Source organism: Delphinus delphis, chromosome 15, assembly GCF_949987515.2.
Source record: "Delphinus delphis chromosome 15, mDelDel1.2, whole genome shotgun sequence".
Lineage (NCBI taxonomy): Eukaryota > Metazoa > Chordata > Mammalia > Artiodactyla > Delphinidae > Delphinus > Delphinus delphis.
The window spans coordinates 30,413,976-30,435,467 of record NC_082697.1 but is presented as its reverse complement, the minus strand read 5'-3'; the positions used below and the strand labels follow the sequence as shown (position 1 = coordinate 30,435,467).

Sequence of the window (21,492 nt, the reverse complement as noted above, 5' to 3'; positions counted from 1 at the left end):
GAAGGGAGCGGACCGCGAGGGGAGAGGGCGGGCGTGAGCACCAGCGGCGCGGCGGGGGTGGCTTCCGCGGGGTCGGAGCGCGAGCCAGCGCCACCACCCTTTGGGACCCCGGAACGCCAGCTCGCCCAGAGCGCAGATTCCCTTCTTCCGGCAACTGTGGCGCTGGGTCCCTCGGTGCCAGCGTCCCCTCTTCATCCCCGGCGCTGCCCTTCCTCCGCTCCGTCCCGGCCCCGCGCCCAGTAGCTAGCTCCTCAGTGGTCGCCGCCCGCACCGCCCGGCCCCGAGCCGCCGCTTTGCCCGCTCGCCTGGGCACGCTGCGAGAGAGGCGCGCGTCGCCAGCTCGGGCTCTTCGGTCCCACTCCGCAGCCGCCCGCTCCGCTCGCGGGCAGCAGTGCTCCACGTCACAGGAACTGAGGCAGGACCCCGACAGGACCAGCGCGCGGGTCTGGAGCCGGAGCCCCCAGCCCTACCAGTCGCTCGTCCTGCGCCCAGCCCCGGCCCCCGACGGCTGCGCGTTGAGATGACTTTCCGCTATCTCCTGAACGTCAGTTTCGAGGGACCCTGCTCAGACAGCAGCGCCGGGAGCTCCAGCGCGGGCGGTGGCGGGGGTGGCGCGGGCGGCGCGGCCGCCTCCGAGGGCCGGGCGGTGGACGGCGTGCGGGTGACCGCAGGCGGTAGCAGCGGCGGCGGCGTGGTGGGCGCGGGCAACGGCGAGGACAACCGGAGCTCCGCTGGGGAGCCGGGGAGCACTGGCGCCGGCGGCGAGGTGAACGGCACGGCCGCCGTCGGGGGGCTGGTGGTGAGTGCGCAGGGCGTGGGCGTGGGCGTCTTCCTGGCTGCCTTCATCCTCACGGCCGTGGCGGGCAACCTGATGGTCATCCTCTCCGTGGCCTGCAACCGCCACCTGCAGACGGTCACAAACTATTTCATTGTGAACCTGGCCGTGGCCGACCTGCTGCTGAGCACCACAGTGCTCCCCTTCTCGGCCACCATGGAGGTTCTGGGCTTCTGGGCCTTCGGCCGGGCCTTCTGCGACGTGTGGGCCGCCGTGGATGTGCTGTGCTGCACGGCCTCCATCCTCAGCCTCTGCACAATCTCGGTGGACCGGTACGTGGGCGTGCGCCACTCGCTCAAGTACCCAGCAATCATGACCGAGCGCAAGGCGGCCGCCATCCTGGCGCTGCTCTGGGCCGTAGCCCTCGTGGTGTCTGTGGGGCCGCTGCTGGGCTGGAAGGAGCCGGTGCCCCCTGACGAGCGCTTCTGCGGCATCACGGAGGAGGCAGGATACGCTGTTTTCTCCTCCCTGTGCTCTTTCTACCTGCCTATGGCCGTCATTGTGGTCATGTACTGCCGCGTGTATGTGGTAGCGCGAAGCACCACGCGCAGCCTGGAGGCGGGAGTCAAGCGCGAGCGGGGCAAGGCCTCAGAGGTGGTGCTGCGCATCCACTGTCGCGGCGCAAGCACTGGCTCAGACGGAGCCCACGGTGGGATGCGCAGCGCCAAGGGCCACACCTTCCGCAGCTCACTGTCAGTGCGTCTGCTCAAGTTCTCCCGTGAGAAGAAGGCGGCCAAGACGCTGGCCATCGTCGTGGGCGTCTTCGTGCTCTGCTGGTTCCCCTTTTTCTTCGTTCTGCCACTGGGTGAGTGATCCCTCTCCCACCAGCCCCTTCTCTTCCTCCCTGAGCCTGTGACCGTCCCTTCCTGGCACCCAGACTTGTATGGCCCTTCCCAGTGGAGGGTGACTCTCCACCTGAACATGGAAGGTTTACTGCCTGGTCTCTTAGACACGTGCGCATGCTGCCTTGTGGGACACAAATAGGTTCTTCATGCTTGCAGGATTTGTTTTATGAGCTTCTAACTTTTCTGGCCTTCCCCCTTCTTCACTGCCATTACAAGCCCTGGGCTTGTTTTACACTCCCCACTCCTCTAAATACAAAAGGTCAGTGGAAATCTGTGCGGGCATCTGCTCCCATAGTATGTGGCAAGCAGTGTAGGTGCTTGTCTACATATCTCCCTCCCTCCACCACCAGGGCCTACATTCATTCATGGGCAGCAATCCCTGGCCAGTCTACGTGAACATCAGCAGACACCGGAAGCCACCTGCTTTCTCTGTTTGGAAGCTGGGCCCCCCTGGGAGGCCCTCCCCAGCTGGTATCTGTGAATGCTGTGGGCTCTCATTTCTGAAATCTCCTCTTGGTGGGGGGGGGGGGGGTCTGTGTGGGGGTGAGAAAGAAAGGGAAAGGGCATCTTATCAAATGGAAAGTTAATATTGTTCATCGTAGTTTCTTAAATTTACGGAGTCCTAGCACTTCTGGAGAACTTTGTTATTTCTTTCACAGGCTTTCCTGTAGTCCTGGGAGGTGGGCAGCTGTTCTCAGGACCTTCCTCCCATGCCTTGAGGCCCCTCCTGGAAGCCTTGGGGCTCGGTCAGCACAGGGAGAAGAAAGGGAACGGCATCTATGGGGTTGCTTTTGCCCTGAGTCACTGCACCCACAGGTGCAACCAGCCAGCCCAAGCCAGGACCTCCCATGTACCTGTAATCACCCACATTGAACAGATGATAACATTTCGCCATATTTGCCTCAGATCACTTCCTCTCTCTCTTTTCAGATAAACAGAACAGCCACAACTAAGTTCCCTCCTCCTGTCCCTTCCTCATTTTCTCCCTCTCTCTGCAGAGGTAAATCTGGTGTTTATCACTCCCACACACATGTTTATACCCTTACTACAAACACCTGAATCTATAATAATAAATAGCATTGTTTTGTGTGTCCTTTGGACTTATATAAATTGCACCAGCTGTGCACATCCATCTTCCGTTTGCCCTTTTCACCCAATGTTTTGTTGTTGAGATTTATCCGTTCTGGTTATTTTAGCAACAGTATAGTATTCTGTTTGAAAGTATGCCATGGTGTGTTGATGCAGTCTCCTGCTGAGTGTTCGGTTTTTCTAATTTTTCGCTGTTATAATCTACACTGCAAAAGGCTACTGTTTTTTGAGGTCGAGATCACGTCTCCCTCTTCCAAAAAGCATCCCTAAATCTCCATGGCCTCTGCCCTTGCTGGCAGACACTGCTCTTCCTCAACCCCTCATCTCTGCTGCTCCTCACACCTCGCGTGGGAACCCTGGGGCTATCTTGCCTCTCCCTTCCTGCCCGTCTGCACTGTGCCCAGCCTCCCATGGCATCTCACCAAGTCTAGAACAAAGCCCAGGGCCACAATGGAGCTGAATTTAGTGGAATCGGGTAATAATGAGCAAGCAGGACAGAGGCCAAGCAGGGAAACAGAATATTCTGATCTGCCATGACGTGGCTTGGAGGGCAGGACAGCAGAGAGAACAGGAGGACAGAGCCTGTGGTACAAGCAGGAGTGGCCTGAGGGTTGTGCAGGAAGAAGGGGGGCCAGGAGCAAACCCCCCCCAGGAGCTCTGGGGCCAGGCCTGGGAGGAGGGAGGCATCTTTGGAGGAACAGGGAACATTCTGAGCAGCAACTTTTGGGGTTGAATGTGGAATCCAAGGGGCTGGCATATTTTGGTAGGAGGTGCCAGTATGTGCTTGGGGGAAGAGGATGTTGGGAACTTAGGTAAGGGAACCAAGGATGGATATGGTTGCAGAAGCAGGAGTGTGGGGTACAGTCTCCCAGAAAGAGGATGGATGGGCAAAGAGAAGAGGTGGGCTGGGGAAGGAGCCTTGGGGAGTACCCACTTTGAAAGAACCCAGAAGGAGGCAGAGAAGGGGGCAGCCAGGAGAAGGTGGTACCGCCCTCCTTGCAGGCCCTGGTTCCCACACCAGGTGTGAGGAACAGCAAACGTGGGAGGATTGAGAAAAAGCACTGTGTGCCAGCCAGGGCCACAGGCCATGGAAATGAAGGTGCCCAGTAGGGCCACAACCTGGGGTTGTTGAGCAGACCCAGGGTGCCCTTCACCCACATCTCCACACACAAAGCCAAGTGGAAGCAGGAGCCCCAGCCACAGCAGTGATATGGCCAGTGAGCAGCCCAAATAGCCCGGAGGATATCAAAAGCTTTAGGAAGTGGGCCCAGGGTCCCAGTGGTACACGCACAGGGGGCCATGAACAGCCATCTATCACCTGAAATGTTTTAGTCAAGCCAGAGCTGCAGCAGAGGGAGATATAGACAAGGTATGCTGACCTGTGGGGCCATTGGGGCTCAAGTTGCTGGGCAGGAAAGAATGGCACACAAGCACAGGGCACCTAAAATCCTGAGGGTCTCAGAGAGGGACTAGGGGTCATCCCCCACACCTCCGTTTCCCTGTCTGTGACTCGATCTAGGCAGTGACTACATTGGTGAATATATATGTAAAGTCATCAGTCTATACTCTTAAAATGTACACACTTTATAAACTTGACTGTCAGTATCTTATGCCTTAATGAGAGAGAGAGAGGGAGAGAAGGCGGGAGGAGGCAGGAGGAGGTTGTGAGCCATCTGAGGAAATGGTGTCTAGGCTGGAAAGCACATTTTGGCAGCCAGGTGTGGAGGGCAGATTCAGCGTTTGCGTCTCAGAGTGCTGGCCAAGTACCGAAGGACCCATCTCCACAGGCTCCCTGAGGTGGTGCAGGGCCCACAGACTCAAGGAGAGAGGCAGGGGGTGCGCTGCAGCAAGTTCTCAGGAGTGGCATTACTGTTCCCTGGCCTAAAAGCCTGAAGAAGAGGCTGGCATTACATCTCCTATCTGTGCCTTTGTGGCACCTGGCACATAGTAGATGCTTGGTCAGTGTGTGTATAGGAGGAAGAAGTGGCAGAACCCATGGCCTTTTCACATCCTTCCGTGCCGAGGATCTGGTTGACAAAGCACAGCCCTCTATCTTTACTATTATTATTATTATTATTCCTGTGGTAAGAACATAACATGAGATCTACCCTTTTAACAAATTTTTAAGCATGCAGTATTGTTAACTCTAGGCACAAGGTTGTACAGCAGATCTGTAGAATTTATTCATCTTGCTTAACTAAAACTTTATGCCTATTGATTAGCAACTTCCCATTTCCCCCTCCCCTCAGCCCCTGGCACCCACCATTCCACTCTTTCTTTGAATTTGACTATTTTAGCTACATTCATGGAAGTGGAGTCATGCAGTCCTTCTGTGACTGGCTTATTTCACTTAGTATAACAGCCTCTGTGTAAGCAGAGACCTCCCTTACTCGCAATGCATTGGGGGTGATCCCCATTTATGTGACCTAAAAAAGTTTTTAAACATAACAGCTAACATTTATTGAGTGATTATTATGAACAAGCAGTGAGCTAGGGGTTTTATTTTCCATTTTTAAAAATCATGGATAGTTTCAAACACATAAGTAGACAGAACGGTGTGATGGCCCCAGCTTCAACAATATCAACCCAAGGCTGATCTTCGTTCATTTCAAACCCCGCCCACTTTCCACCACTGCTTATTATTTTGAAGAAAATCCCAGACACCATATCAGTTCATCTGTAAATTCTTCCATGTATATTTCTAGAATAACTTTTAAAAAACAACCACAATCCATTATAACACAAAAAATAGTTGTTTAATAGTACCAAATATCTTAGTGTTCAAATGTTGCTGATTGCCTCATAAAATTTTAGTTTATTTGTTTGAATCAGGGTCCAAAAAAAAGTACATACATTGCATGCACTTGATTTGTCTCCTCAGTTTCTTTGATTAATAAGATTCCCCTACCCCCACCTTTTCCCTTTCAGCTTGTTTGGTGAAGAAACCAGATTGTTTGTCCCAAAGGAGTTACCCACAGTTTGGAGTTTGCATCCCTATTAGTGCCATTTAATGTGTCCCCTTGTTCCGTGTACTTCCTGTAAACTGGCTTGATCAGATTCAAGTTCAGTGTTTGGGACAAGATTTCTTTTCTTTTGTGATGTTAAGATTGATCAGGGGTTCAGATGCAGTCAGCCTGATTCATTCATTATAAAATGTCCCATCAGCTTTTCACCTGCTAGTTTTAGCAGCCATTGACCATGGCCTGGACCCATTATATCACTGGGACTGAAAGTGGTGATATCCAAATTCTGTCATTCCTTCTGCATTTGTAGACTAAAATTCTAAAAAGAATTCACCACTAGCTGTTTGGTCACTTGAAATAGAGTACATACAGCAAAATCAGGAGAGCTGCTCGATGCTCTCCTTTATCAAAAGAAGAGTCGGGCTTCCCTGGTGGCGCAGTGGTTGAGAGTCCGCCTGCCGATGCAGGGGACATGGGTTCGTGCCCCGGTCCGGGAGGATCCCACATGCCGCGGAGCGGCTATGCCCGTGAGCCATGGCCGCTGAGCCTGCGCGTCCGGAGCCTGTTGCTCTGCAACGGGAGAGGCCACAACAGTGAGAGGCCCGCGTACCGCAAAAAAAAAAAAAAAAAAAAAAAAAGAAGAGTCAATTTCCTAGCAATCTTTCCAAAGGGGACCAATAGGTTTTTTAGTACCATGTTAAAAGTGATTTTTAAATCTGTCACACATTATAGACATCACTATTTTGGGGTTGGCCAATGGGTGCCCTTGGCCCTAGGGTCCTTGTTACTTCCTGCCTAGGTCAGAGATCAGAGGTCAAACTGAAGCCAGGGTTAAGGGTCAGTTGACAGACATGCTTTAAGCTTTAAATCTCACCAAATGCCTCAGCACCTGCTTACCTCCCCCCAGGCTCAGTTCCAGGCTCGCTTCTGCCCCAGATCCTGGCCATGAGGGCCCTGAGCATTGCCATAGGACATGACCACTTCCTGTGTGGCTTGGTCCTCCCAGACCGCCAGAGCCTTTGAGCCCACTCCTCATGGGAAAGTCTCTGAGTTCCTGAACCCACCTCTGACCCCACCTGAACCCTGCCCCATCCTGCTTCATGAGCTATATGCCCACCAAAAAGGTCTCCTTGAATGCTAGAAGATTTGCCTGCCCTCCTTTGCAGATGGTGACCCAGCAGAACATTGGCCTGGGCCCCTGAGAGCCAGCATTGGGACCTAGTGGGCAATGCCCCAGCAAGTCAGTGCTGGGACTCCTGGACAGAGTGACCACTGTCTGGGAACTTCTCTCCTCTGGCGAAAGCACTGATCCGCTCCAACTTATGAGCCATTTGTCAGTGTGGCCTGAGAACTGAAAGGTTCATGTTCAGATCAGGGTCATGTTCAGCCGAGCACAAGGGCCATTTGGCAGGGACTTCAGCCTTGGGCACGCAGAGCTTGGGGTGTGACCACTCCAAGGCCGCAGATCAGGGAATGAGCTAAGAAGTGACAAGAGTGGAAAAGAGAGGGAGAGAGGGAAGGTGGAGAGAGAGAAAGGGGAGAAGGGGAGGGAGAAGAGCTGAAGGGGAATGGGTGGGGTCCAGTGTAGGACACTGAACAGGTCTGTGACTCATCTCCCTGCCTTGGGCCCCACCAGGCAGCCTCTGTGGCTCTAGGAACTACCCCTCCCTGCCAATCCGCACAGCTGCAGAAGGATGTCCAGGGCCAGACCAGTAGCTCTAGGCCAGCCCCACAGAGCTCAAGGATCCTGAGGTAAACACAGGGCACAGAAGGACTTCTGATCTATTCTTTGTCTATCTCAAGCCAGAGGACCCACCAGTTACCTCTCACCATGGAAGATTGGCAATGCAAGGAATTCAAGAGATTTAGCTTGGCACAGCTAGCCCCACAATATCCTCAACTCTGTGTCTTTATAATCCATCTGAGACCTGGACCCTATTCAGGTCACCTCTTCCTGACAGCCTTTTATGATTGTCTCTGCTTCAAAATGGCCTTATCTCTTACCATCTCTCCCTCCCCTTCTCTGTTCCAGCAGTCCTAACTTCTTGGTTGTCCTTGAACTTGTGCGGTACCCTGCTGCCTCAGGGCCTTTGCACATGCCCTCTCCTCTGTCTGGAATTCTCTTTCTTCAGGTAGATGCATGACTCACTCCCCCAGAGGGTCTTCAGGTCTCAGCTCAAGTGTGCCTTATGAGAGAGGCCGACCCTTTAAAATATTGCAAAGAGGTCCACTGCTTCCCAGCCTCTCTTGGGGAAGGTGCAATTGAGTTCTAGAGTCAGAAGCACTGAGTGAGCAGCTGAAAGAACTAGGAGAGAGAAAGGGAGTCTAGGACTGGGAATTCCATCTCTGCTAGCCCTGTTGGCAGAGAAAGACCTGAATATGGTACATGGTATTTTTAACCCCTCTATTTCTTTCTGGCTAGAGAAAATGGCTGCTTGTGGATAGAAAAGTCACTGGTGAGGCAGGAGGTGGGAAAGGGGAAAGGCTGGGGTGCAGCCTAATAGTTCATGGTTGGCTGCAAGCTATGAACAAGACTGGCTGTGAATTATGACATTCTGCCAAGAACAAGTTCCCTTCTGGCGATGCCAAAAGAGTGCTGTTAATCACACAGTCCCCCCTTGGCTTCAGCGCTGTCACTCCTCAGCGAGGCTTGGCCAGATTGGCCAGTTTCAGCCTTAACCACCATCTCAGCAGCATCTCCTGGGCCTGGACATGGCTCTTACTTAGGAGAGGGGACTGGCCTGTGATAAGGCTGCAGACCTCCGCCGCCAATCTCAGCCTGCCTTAGTTTCCCCAACAGTGTGCAGGCCAGGCTAGCCCAGCCAACATGCCAAAGAGTGGGGTAACCTGCTGACACAGGAGAGGCCCTGCCTCTTCTGACTAGTGGATGTTCAGCATCCCTGGACATTACGTTAGACTCCTGACAAAGGCACCCCAAAACAGGGAATAGGGGAAGGCAGGTGGGAGCAAGCTTGACGGATACATGCAAGAAAAGGCCAAGGAGCAGAGAGAAGCAGGCAAGAGTTGTGTTTGCAGTCATCTGCTACCTACATCCTGACCACCTCTCCTCATAGGTAGGTCAATGTGTTCACTCCTGTGCTCCAGCCTGCCTGTTGAGTGGAGAGAAATGGGCATGAACATGCAAATTCATGCCCTGCCTTTCTCAGCAGTGGGCGGAAGAGTTGAAACAGTGACCAAGAGCTAATCCCTGGATTATAGGTTTAGGACCAATCAAGAGAGCTTGAAGACACATCCATGCAAAGAGTGTCCTGGGTCATGTCCCTGTACGTAGAGACTGAGACAGGAGTTCTTATGCGAGTGATGGATTGAGGGAAGCTCTCAGGAGGTACCTGGGAGGGAGGGAAGCAGGATAAGTCAGAAAAGAGCTAAACCTAGGATGTGGTCTCAAAGTCTGGCCTCAGCCTGATCCCTGGAACAAGAACGACAGCAGAGAATTGTGCCACCTCGAGACAAGGAGTCTGGCCTTTTCCATCCCTGCTGTCTATCACTGGCTGTGGGCTGCCACCTTGGTGGGAAGGTGTCATCTCCCAGTTGAAGCAGCTCCCATTGGTCAAGGGCAATTCTCCATTAGCAGCCAACTATAAGCCATTAGCAGCCAACACTCACAGTAGCTGGGGACCAGGGGCACCTGGGTGGGGCACTAATAGCATCAACTTCAAACCTTAAAGGTGACTTTTGAGCAAAGACTTGAAGAAGGGGAAGGAGATGGCCAAGTGGCTTTCTGGGGCTCCTTCCAGGAGGCTGGGGTCTGTTTCCTGAGATGCAGCGAGCAGGCAACAGCCCAGCCTTTCTGAGTGTTCTGGATGGGCATGTGTGCACAGGAGCCGAATTCAATGTGGCAGTCCTCACAGGCCACCCTAAAGGCCATAGAGAAGGCCAATGAATGCCACTTGGTGGAGGCAGAATCAAGAAGTGCTCAAAGGCACACACACTCCAGAAACCAGTCTCACCTCCGCAGACCCCGGGAGTGGAATTAATCACAGAACTGCTCCTGGAGAGGTGGTTCTATGCCCAAGTCTGAAGAACTGGAGAGACCTGCTATGGAGAAAGGAAGAGGGCCATCTTCCAGACCAGGCCAAATGTACGAAAGTCCAGAGGTAGGGATGGGCATGCTGCTTGTGGATCAGCTGCTGGAAGGTATTGAGTCTTTGTGGATCCTGACCCCAGGACCCCTGGAAGACCAGGGGAAGTTTTTTTTCTATCTTTACATGATGTCAAGGAAAGACCAAGCACTTTAGGGCTAGACTGACGCAGGTTCAAATCCTGATGCTGCCACTTGCCCTCCGGAGATAACTAGAATCTCTGCAAAGTGGGATGCTAATGCCACGAGAATTAAATGAGAAGTGCTACATACAGGGCCCAGCATGCAGCCTGGTAGGTACTGAACACTCAGAAAGCAAGCGTGAGCTCCCATTTCCTTCCTCGTCACTTTAGAGGCTACCTACATCTACGCAAACAGCACTTATTCACTCACTCAACAGATACTTTATGACCCCTGCTCTGGATCAGGCAAGTGTGTTAGAGGCTGGGATGAAAAGAATAATTAATCCCATCCCTGTCCTCAAGAAACCTAGAGTCTAGGAGAGTAGATAGAGCAGTAACAAATTTTATTTGTTAAGATGCAGGCGTGCATAAAAGGGCACCTAACCCAGGCTTGGTGGGGGAGGACACCTGACCTGGGCTGGAGGGATGGGTGGACGGAAGCAGAAAGCACCGTGGGAGCAGTTAGAGCCACGCAGGAAGGCAGAAGGAGCCCAGCCTCTGTGGGAAGACATGCTTGTGGCTTCGTATGGCCAATTTGGGAGGGATGTAAGCTGAAGACAGCTTAGGATTCTAAAAAGACTTGAATGCAACACAAGAAAATTTGGGTTTATTCCTCAGAGCCATTAGAAGCCACCAACGTTTTCAGAGGGGAAAGGAGAGAAACCATTTTTTTTTACAATAAGTCTCCAGCAGCTGTGTGCAGAGTAGAGGAGACAAGGGACCACTGGGGGCTGTCACAGCCATGTAAACAAAATGAGATGCCAGAGTCAGCAAAGGCTTCAGGAATGAGGTGAAGGGAGGGACTCCACTAGAGAGAAAACTGAATGTACCAGACATGGTGACATATAGCGTAGAAAAGAGGGACTCATTCAGCAAACTCAGCAAGTGTTGAGCGCCTACTGTGTTCAGTGTGTTCATGAGGTCTTCTGGGCAATGGGAGTGCAGCATCAAGCAAAACAGACACTAGTCCTGCCCCATGGACTCTTACTGCAGGCAGAAAGGTGATAGACAAAATGAAGAAGAACTCAAATAGTACAAGAGAAGGTGATAAGGGCCACAGATAGAGCCAGCTGAGGGAGATGGGGAGTATGGGGTGGGGGACACTGCAATTTTTTTTATTGTAGTTGATTTATAATATCGTGTTGTTTTCAGTTGTACAGCAAAGTGATTCAGTTTTTTTCAGATTATTTTCCTTTATAGATTATTATGAGATACTGAATACAGTCCCATGTGCTATACAGTAAATTATTGTTGCTTATCTATTTTATGTATAGTAGTTTGTGTCTGTTAATCTCACACTCCTAATTTGTCCCTCCCTCCCTCCCTCTCCCCTTTGGTAACTATAAGTTTGTTTTCTATGTCTGTGAGTCTGTTTCTGTTTTGTATATGGATTCATTTGTATTATTTTTTAGATTCCACATGTAAGTCATATAATATTGGTCTTTCTCTGACTTACTTCACTTAGTATGACAATCTCTAGGTCCATCCATGTTGCTGCAAGTGGCAATATTTCATTCTTTTTATGGCTGAGTAACATTCCATTGTTTATATATACCACATCATCTTAAACCAGTCATCTGTTGGTGGGCCCTTGGGTTGTTTCCAGGCACACTGCAATTTTAGATGAGAGGTCAGGGAGCCATGTGGATTTCTGGGGGAAGAAGATTCTGGGGAAAAGCAAATGCAAAGGCCCAAGGAGGGAGTGTGTCTGGCATGTCCAAGAAGCAAAAGGAGGGTAGTGTGGCTGGAACAGAGTGGGGGGGGGGAGTAGGAGAGGATGTCAGGGGGTCAGGGGACCACATGTCGAGCTGTGAGGGGGAATGGCAGCCCTTAGAGGGTTTTGAGCTTGAGGAGTGACATGATCTATTTCTATTGGGTTGGCCAAAAAGTTCCTTCGGTTTTAAAGTAAAAATAAAAGACACATCTTTAGTTTCACCCAGAACTTTATTGAACAACATAGTCACTGTTTTGTTCCACTACCTTCTGAAATTTTTCAGACAACTTCATAATTCCATCTTTCCAAAACTTTTTATCTTTTTGAGCAAAGAACTGTTCCTTTTACAGTCTTCCAGGGAATTGAAATTTTTTTCCGTTAAGAGAATTTTGTAAAGACTGAAAAATATGGAAATCCGAAGGTGCAATGTCTGGTGAATATGGTCAATAGATCAGAACTTCCCACCCAAGCTGTAACAGTTTTTGCCTGGTCATCAAAGAAACATGTGGCCTTGCGTTATCCTGACGGAAGATTATGCATTTTCTGTTGACTAATTCCAGATGGTTTTTGTTGAGTGCTGCTTTCAGTTGGTCTAATTGGGAGCAGTACTTGTTGGAATTAATCATTTGGTTTTCCAAAAGGAGCTCATAATAGAGGACTCCCTTCCAATCCCACCATATACACAACATCATCTTCTTTGGATGAAGACTGGCCTTTGGTGTGGTTGGTGGTGGTTCATTTCGCTTGCCCCACCATCTCTTCCATTCCACATTATTGTACAGTATCCACTTTTCATCGCCCGTCACAATTTCTTTTAAAAACAGAAACTTTTCATTACGTTTAAGTAGATAATCACATGTGGAAATACAGTCAAGAAGGTTTTTTCGCTTAACTTCTGTGGAACCCAAGCATCCAAGCGATTCACATAACCAAGCTGGTGCAAATGATTTTCAACACTTGATTTGGATATTTTGAGTATGTCAGCTATCTCCCACGTGGTATAATGTTGATGGTTCTCAATTAATGTCTCGATTTGATCCCTGTCAGCTTCAACTGGTCTACCCGACCATGGAGCATCGTCCAGCAAGAAATCTCCAGCATGAAATTTCACAAACCACTTTTGACACGTTCGATCAGTCACAGCACCTTTTCCATACACTGCACAAATCTTTTTTTTTACGTTTCAGTTGCATTTTTACCTTTCTTGAAATAATAAAGCATAATATGCTGTAAATGATGCTTTTCTTCTTCCATCTTCAATATTAAAATAGCTACATAAAAATTCACCAATTTTGATAAGTTTGTTTTTAAATGCATGCTGATATGACAGCTGTCACAATACAATCTAACAAAATTGTTTTGAATGAAGTTAAAGATAACTAAGCACTACTCGAGCCATCTTATGGAAGAAACTGAACAAAACTTTTGCCCAACCCAATATTTTTAAAGGATCATTCTAGCTGCCAAGTTGAGGGTAGATTTCAGGCTGCAACAGTACATGCAAGAGACAGTCGGGAGGCTGCTGAATTACTCAAGGGGAGAGGGGATTGTGTCTCAGACAGGGTAGGAGGGCGCAGGGAGGAGGGTAGTGGTTGAGTTTCAACCTCATCCCCTTCTGCTGTGCACTCAATCACTCCATTCTATCCACACTAGCCTTGTCATTGTTCTGCAAACATACCAGGGCCACCTCAGGCCCTTTGCACTTGCTGTTTCCTCTACCTGGAATGCTTTTCCCCAAAATGTCCACATGCCTCATTCAGCTCTTTACTCAGACGTCATATTCTCAGCAGTTTGCCCAAAATTTATAGCACCACCCCCAGCCACACGCACACACATACATAAACACAACTAGGTATCTTCCTTCCCTGCTTTGTTTTTTATTAGCATGTTTTATTATCTGATACGTTTGTATTTTCCTTGTTTATCATATGTTTTGCTGGTCTTGCCCTATGAAATGTAAGCTTTATGAGGGCAGGATAAGTGTGAGATGCCAGTAGACATCCAAGTGGAAATGTCTGGGAGGCAGTGAGTCTTGGATCTATGAGTCTAGAATTTGGGAGAGCAAACTGAGCTGGAGATAGAACTGTGGGCATTACCAGCCAACAGTCTGTGAGCCTGGCTGAAATTGCCAAGAGAATGCAAAGAGAAGAGATTACAAGACTCTTCTTATAAGGGCACTCCTACACGCAGCAGTGGGGACATGAGGAAGGAGCAAAGGCAATTGACAAGGAGTAGAAAATCCAAGAGAATGGTGCCCCAAAAGCCCCGGGTGAGATGAGAAGTGTCCAGGATGGATGAGAGCTGTATCTGCATGTGGGAGGGCTGGGGTGGAGTGGGGCAGTGGGGCAAAGCAGTGGAGTGAAAAGCAGGTGGGGAAGAGGAGATGGCATGTGTGGATAGAAAGCGTGGAGGGAATGAAGTCATAGCCAGAGAACCAGCAAAGAGGGTGCAGCTGTGACAGAGGCAAGCTCACGAGTGACTGATGGGTCGAGAGCTCTACAACACAAGTAGGGACGTGAACCTTGGGTGGGAGGAGGGACTCCTTTCTTACAAAGGAGGAAGACAGGTGAAGAAGGTTTAAGTGAGTGCCCAACTTCTTTGTCTTGTTTTCTCTGTGAAACAGGAAGTGAGATCAATTGCTTTGGAGAAGGGAAAGGGGCAGACTGCAGAGCCTGTGGAGAGGGGTAAAGGCTCAAAGGAGCTGGTGCAGGAATAGGTGGGGGTGGGGGAGTGGGCTGAGAATGGGTGGCAAGATTGCTTGAAGCCAGGACACAGAGCTGAGGTTGGAGACCCTAAGCGTGTTCAGAGTGTGGGTGAATCTCTCCAGAGTTAGGCTCTGGCTGGATAAATACAACCCAAATCCAGAAGGACATGCACATGGAAGGACTGAGGAAAGAATGGCTGGGGTGCAAGTGAGGAGAAGTCTCAGCTAAGCAGAGATGATAGGAGAAATCCAAGGGGCTGGCAGGTCAAAGTTCAGATGAGAAAAAGAGAGAGGACAGAAAGCTGCAGTCAGCAGTGGAATATAGATTTAAGTGAAGAAATGAACTGCTCAGCCTTATGTTTTAAAAGGACACACACACCCCCAGCTGCTATGTGGAGAACAGGGTACTATGGGGGGCACAGGGGCAGGAACAGAGAGCCCACTTGGAAGGGCACTGTAGGTAGATGATGATAGTAGCTGGGACCAGGGTGGTAATGGGGAATGGTGCAAAGTGGGGGATTCAGGACTAACGGGAGTTGGTGATGGATGGGATGCAGAGTGTGACAGAAGGAGAGGGGTCAGAATGTGTGGAGCACCTACGATGTGCCAAGGATGGTGTGGGGAGCTCTCCATTTAAGGATCAGATAGATGGGAAACTGGTAGTTACCCGCAGTGTTCTTGGCATTGAGAAGTGAATAGATGTGCTAGGGGAGGGGGGAATACAACTAACTCTGCTGGGTCGGGAGGGGATGGTGTGACGAAAGCTCCCAGGAGGAGGTGCCACTGGAGCCAGCACTACCAGGTGGAGGAAGGAGGAAGGGCAGTCCAGGATGATCCTGTGCAAAAGCACAGAGACAAGACTGGGGAGCCCGCTGTGGCCAGAGGGCAGTGAACAGTCAGTGTGGCAACTTAGCTGATGCACATGAAGACAGAAGAGAAGCGGGAATTGCAAGAGAAAGGAGAACAAGGAGGTGGTGCTGGGCACCTGGATGGCGGGAGGCCGAGAGAGGAGGGTCCCATGAGCACCTGTTTCCAGTGACAACTGCCAAGATGAGTTAGCACAGCTGTGCTTTATGCCTGCAAGAATGGCTGTGGACAATGTGGGGAGTAGGAGAGGGAGCCAGCTCAGGACAGAGAAGGGGAGTGCCAGGTACTGGGAGACAGAGGCCTTGCCTCAGAGCCCCTATGTACCCATTGAAGCTTTCCTGTAGCTGGGCTTCCGGGGCTGGCAGAGGCTTGTGCTGGGCAGCTGGAGAGGACTGTGAAGGCAAGAGAGGTGAAACCAAGTGGTCGACCTAAGAGGCCATAAGTCAGAGTAGCTGGAGGAGGAGAAAGTTGGGAGTGGCTGAGAAGGGGCTTGTCCACTGATGCCCTGACAGCAGGGCAGTGCTGCAGGGATAATGCCAGTGAGCACCCTCGGGAGTCTCAGGACAGTTACCCACCTCGTCCATGGCAAAGGGGAGGGAAGTGCCCACAAGCCCCTCTCCCCCGACCCAGAGATCCTTAAAAGAGGCTGTGGGCAGAAGAGAGAACGTTGGGGCAGGCAGGCAGCAAAGAGTGAGGCAGGGTGCAAGGAGGCATGGGGGTAGACTGCAGCACTCTGGGCAGAAGTAGGTGTGAGGCTCAGGACTGCCATATGTGAAAGGAACAGAGTAAAAATCTCTTAGGAGCTCCTGCCTGTGAAAGCTGGAGCCCAAGGCACAGACGTCTGTATTTTCCAGGCAAGATGTCTGTGCACAGAGGGCAGACAGCAATGAAACAAAATTGTGGCGACTGCTGTCAGTGCCCCACCCATCCCCCCTGAACATGGGTCACTTTCCGCCCCAGCAGCTGCCTCCATATCTTCGCCTGCAGCATTCTCTGACCAGCAATATCCTCACTGTCCACCCACACAGCAAGCAGGAAGTATGGAAAATTAACACCCTGAGGGAGCAACCCAAACACTGGCTTATGGTAATGGGAGTATAGATACCCCACCTCCCTCACCTTACTGATCCTGTTCTCCAGTCCCCCAGAGCTCCCAGTGAGAGTGACTAACTTGTTAACTCTCCTTTTATTGGCTTCCTTCTCTTCCCTCTTTTTATCACACTTCACTATTGGTGTTTCATTTACCTTCCAAATTAACAACTTGCATTTGAATCCTTATCTCAGGTCTGCTTCTGGGAGACCCCAAAGTAAGACAGAACCCTCAGCAGGACACAGTAGGAAAAACCTGGGGCTGAAAGGCTGAGTTTGTATCCCAGCTCCTTTGTGTGTAAGGAATTCCCAGCTGGCAGCAGGCTTCTGCATAGGTTGGTTGAGCATGAATTAGAATTTTAATGCTTAAAACAAGGCCCAGGCCACACTACTATATGCCATGTTGCCCACCAATCCGAATCAAAACCACACCAATAACAAAGCCCTTTGGCTGGCTTTTGGCTTACTGCTTAAAGCATAGTCCCCTGATTTGTCATCCTGGGCTAAATATAAAAGAATTCTAGCCTGAGTCAGAAAGTTATTTTCAGCACTCTGTCTTATTTTGCAGCCATTAAGGGATGCTGTTCAGAAGGCTGCCTTCCTGGAGGCTAAGGTCAACACTGGTGGCCCCCACATTCCAGGGACAACTGCCCAATTCTTCTCCCAAGGGAAATTATCTCCTTACATTTTGATTGATGCCCCAGCCTCCCCCAAACCCACCAGGTCTTGGCTACTGTTTCTGGCCACTCTCCAGAGCTGGGAACGGGGTCCCTTCCCAGGGCTGAGGTCTCCTCTCTCAAAAGCCACAGAAGTAGGGAAAGGGGCAGTGAACAGACTCCAGTATTTACTACAAAACTGCGAAGCCTTGTGCCCTGAAATTTATGAATTGTCACAAAATCCCTTCAGAGAAATTGTTGTATGTATCTCACAGAAAAGAAGAGTGAGACTTAGATGGCCAAATAACTTGCTCAAGGCTGCGTGACCAGGGTTTGAAAATGCTGTGCCACGCGATACTGCCTGACACTCCTCTTCCTCCACAGTGTCTCTTAGCATCAGGAATCCCACTGGGTGGGAGGTGGGTGATACGCAAGGGTCCCCAGGTCAAAGAGAGGGGCATGATGCCTCTGCTCCCTCAGTAGGGGACACTGCTCTTATTTCTTTGAGGGCAAGGAGAAAAGCAAGCAGGTCTTGCTTTGTCAAGGACCACTACCCCTGGTCTGCTCAGCCTGGCAGACACCTGAAGCTTTTGCCTGGGATGGGACGCTCCTGCCGCCTACCCCCAACCCCTGCTGATGTTGAGGATAGTGAGGGTGACAAAGTGGCCTCTGCTTCCTGGGTGATGTCTTTGCATTTTGTTAGGTGCCTTTGGAGACATGACTCCTTGAGGTCTATGGTGGGGAAGACAGGGGAAAGGTATGCAGGGAGGAGGGTCTTCCTGGCACAGCTCAGACCCCAGTGTCCCCACCTCCTCCTGCCTGGCACTCTGCTCCCTTTCCAAGCCATCCCAGAAGCCTTCCTGACCACTTCCCGCTTCCACTGGGACAGCCCCACTACCCTGCATTCTGACAGCTCATGGGCATTGTGTTTATTGAGGCTTAATTCTAGGTTCTATCTCTTGCCTGCTCAAAAATATCCATGGCTCCTAACTACCCACAAAATAAAAGCCACTTCCCAGCATTTAAGGCCCTTCACCATTTGTCTCAAATGAAGTTTTCTGAGCATATCCTACAGGACATTCCCATGCCCCAAACTTGTTATCCTCTTGCCCACCTGTCCCTTCCACTCCTGATACCCTCTGCCCTTCCTCATCCTGCCTGGCTCCTGTCCATCCTGAGACCCTGGAAGCCCCCCGCCCCAATATACTGAGCACCACCATCATCCCACCTGCATGCCCATGATATGTGACCCACATTGCTACCGGGAGAGCAAGGCCTCAGGTGTTTGATGACAGCCCAGCACAGTGCCTGGCTCAGGGCAAGCCTTGGTCAACATTTAATTCAGGAGTTCTTACCCTTTTTATGCTAGGGACTACTTGGGCATCTGGCAAAGTGTATGGAGCCTTTCTCAGAGTTACTCTTTCAAATGCAAAAAATAAAATACAGAGGATTGCAGATGAAATCGACTTCATTTAATTGAAATCTGTGATTTAGTCTCCAATGTGTTTCCATGTGAAGGCTTTAAATAACAAGATCTAGTGGCGTGTTCTAGTGACTGACACTTCCAAATAGTGAGAAGCATAGACAATAATCCAAAATATCTGTAGCAACTGCTAATATTAGGGGGTAAACTGCCAATATTGCACCAGTTTTGAGCTACAAAACAGTGATTTCATATCGTTTTGTCTAATTCTACTCAGGTTTGTTGCTTACACTCGCTGGAAATGCTCAATTTCAGGTAAACGTGAGTAAAGCTGAAGATGACTATTTTTTTCTCATTCAAGTTTATGGACACCCTCGAATTATATCAGGGACTCATTGAGGAGAGATATCTTGAGAGCCACTGGTTGATGAATGGCCAGGGCCCCTGAAAGGGGTGGGGGGAGGGGGAGTAGTGCAGAGAGGGTGGCCCCTTTGCACCAGGCGCTGCTGGAACTCCCTCTCCCTGAGCATCTAACCAGCCTGGGTCTCTGCTTCCCACAGGCTCCCTGTTCCCACAGCTGAAGCCCTCAGAGGGCGTCTTCAAGGTTATCTTCTGGCTGGGCTACTTCAACAGTTGCGTGAACCCGCTCATCTACCCTTGCTCCAGCCGGGAGTTCAAGCGGGCCTTCCTCCGCCTCCTGCGCTGCCAATGCCATCGTAGTCGCCAGCACCACCGCCCCCTCTGGAGCATCTACAGTCACCACTGGCAAGCCTCGAATGGCGGCCCGCGCCCTGACTACGCTCCTGGCCCAGGCGCCGCACCCTCCGGGGCCCTGCTGGCCCTCACCACGCCCTCAGCCCCCGGCTCCCCAGGCACACGCAAGGCGCAGGCTCCGGTCGTCGGCCGTCGAAAGCCGCCCTGCGCCTTTCGCAAGTGGAGGCTTCTCGGGCCGTTCCGGAAACCCACCACCCCGCTGCATGCCAAGGTCTCCAGCCTGTCGCAAAAGAAACACGCCAGAGAGGCTGCGTGCGCCCTGCACTTGGAGGTGGAAGCTGTGTGCTTAGGCGTCCGCAGTGAGGCAGCTGAGGGCACTACCTGCCAGGCCTACGAATTGGCAAACTCTAGCCTTCTCCGGGAGACTGATATTTAAGGACCCCTGAGTTAGGCCGAGGAGTGTGCTGGGGGTGGGAGAAGGGTGTGGAGATGGAGGCTGGCTTTGTTCAAGAGGCCGGTGAGAATCAAGGACCCAGAAATCGATCAGGGCGACTGCTCTCCAGAATCCCCGAGGAACTGAGGTGTGGGTGAAGCCCCTGAAGGGCAGAAAGTTATGGGCTCCCCCTCCTGGACACAGATGCCCCCAGCTCCTCCTTTCAAGGGAGAGGCTGAGGGCTCCTTGGGGCCATTTGTTTCCAATCCCTGTTTGAGAAACACTGCCCCATCCATGCCTTGAACCCTGGGTAGATGGCCCCAAGTATGGCCAGGCAGCCCTGTCCCTCCTCTTGGGGAGGAAAGGGCACAGAGGCCCTGCCTGGCTGCCCCCAATGCCTCCCCTCCGGAAAAAGTCAGTGGGGCCAAAGCTTCTCAATGGACACAATTTATCCTTACTGCAGACTGGAGGAATCCAGTGGCCTGCCATTGCCACCCACAAGCTTTGGTGGCAGATTGGACGACTGTCCTACAAGCCTGTTGTATTAACCTGTGGGCCCACTTTGCCCTACTGAGGCTCCGCCCTGCCCCTCACTTTGTCTCCCCAAAGGCCTTACTGTTTACACTGTATATAGCTCCTTGTGCCTGTGCCCATCACTTCTTGCTGGGCTCTGGAACCATCAAATGGGGAGAACTTTGTCATTTTTAGACATATTTATTGGTCAGAGTACTTCTATTTTGTCCAAACTGTGCAAACTGTTCATCTTCAGCTTACAACCCATAAAGAACTACTTTTTGTTTTTCTAAAATCCTTCAAGTACTAAAGGCCCACAAGAGGATAAATTGGGTCTGTGTTCACCTTTCTAGTTTCAACCTGTCTCTTTAACTGATGGCTGCTGTCCTTTGGGACTTTCAGCATAACCAAAAGATTCGGGCATTTTGTTGGCTTTTAAAACTCACATGATTAGTCTTGGGAACAAACAGTAATTATAAGCACAAAGTTTCGCTTTTTCAGTCTCACCAGATATATCTGTGATGCTCTGAGGGCCTCAGTCTGGAAGGTGGCCATCAGTTAAATGGGTGAAACATTACTTTACATGAAAAAATGTACAAGCCCAAGTAGACAGGTATACATGGTGAGAGAACACCTACTTAGGAACCATGCTTATTGGCTTTGAGTAAAATGTCCAACACTTGTCATGTTCCCAAGAGACTACAGGTAGTTCAGTCTTCAGCTAGATAATATCAACCACATACATCCAACCAGCATGGGAATGATGACTGTAGCCCAATGGACCCTTGGAAGGAGAGCTGGTTAGATAATACTCTGGGCTGTCCGGAGTGGTGGTGTTCTGAAACTGGAAGAACCAACTGCTGGGGCCAACATGAACCAGTATTTTGAGCCAAAAGCTTCCATCCTGTAGTAGGGAGGTAGTCTGTTTAAAAGGTCACCACAATTTCAGACCCCTCATCCCAATATTACAAGGTAAAAAGACAGCCAGTATCTGGGCTCGGGAGCAGAAATTTCACACTGTGGGTCTACAGCAGGTACTGGACTTTCAGGCCTGGTAACCCCCACAAGGCACAGGAGGGGCAGTTAAAAGCAGGTACCGGGAGCATGTTGCACACCCCAAAGAGGGCCCCATCTTGCAGCACACTGGCTACCCTAAAGCTGGGGACACTGGGCACAGCCCCCACAGTCTTCTCACAGAGGTGGGGGCCATCCGTCAAAGCAAAGTTCAGCAAGGAGGCAGACCCTAGTGTCAGAGGATTGAACTCTGGGCTCCCCAGCAGGGGTTCAACAGCAGGGGAGGGTCTCTAAGAGGGTTCCCACATGCCAGGGCAGCTGAGCCCACAGGAGGTCGACAGTGAGGACA

General features: G+C 50.9%; 1 protein-coding gene across 3 annotated transcripts; it reads left to right on the top strand.

Moving 5' to 3' along the window:
* Positions 1–423: 423 nt before the first annotated feature.
* Positions 424–20,437, top strand: ADRA1D (adrenoceptor alpha 1D). 3 transcript variants are annotated; one of them, XM_060031185.1, is made up of 3 exons: positions 424–1,640; positions 2,031–2,151; positions 2,340–2,749. In XM_060031185.1, the coding sequence occupies exons 1-3, from the start codon at positions 521–523 to the stop codon at positions 2,551–2,553; spliced, it is 1,455 nt and encodes a 484-aa protein (XP_059887168.1). In that variant the 5' UTR covers positions 424–520; the 3' UTR covers positions 2,554–2,749. The 3 variants fall into 3 exon arrangements, with proteins under 3 accessions (XP_059887168.1, XP_059887167.1, XP_059887169.1); XM_060031184.1 differs by lacking the exons at positions 2,031–2,151; positions 2,340–2,749 and adding an exon at positions 19,030–20,437; XM_060031186.1 differs by lacking the exon at positions 2,031–2,151.
* The last annotated feature ends 1,055 nt before the right edge of the window (positions 20,438–21,492 follow it).

Excerpts from the sequence above, each read along its gene's own strand:
- ADRA1D (XM_060031184.1), top strand. The coding sequence starts at position 521 with ATGACTTTCCGCTATCTCCTGAACGTCAGTTTCGAGGGACCCTGCTCA. Across the intron at positions 1,641-19,029 it reads TTTCTTCGTTCTGCCACTGG|GCTCCCTGTTCCCACAGCTG; the intron begins GTGAGTGATCCC and ends TGCTTCCCACAG.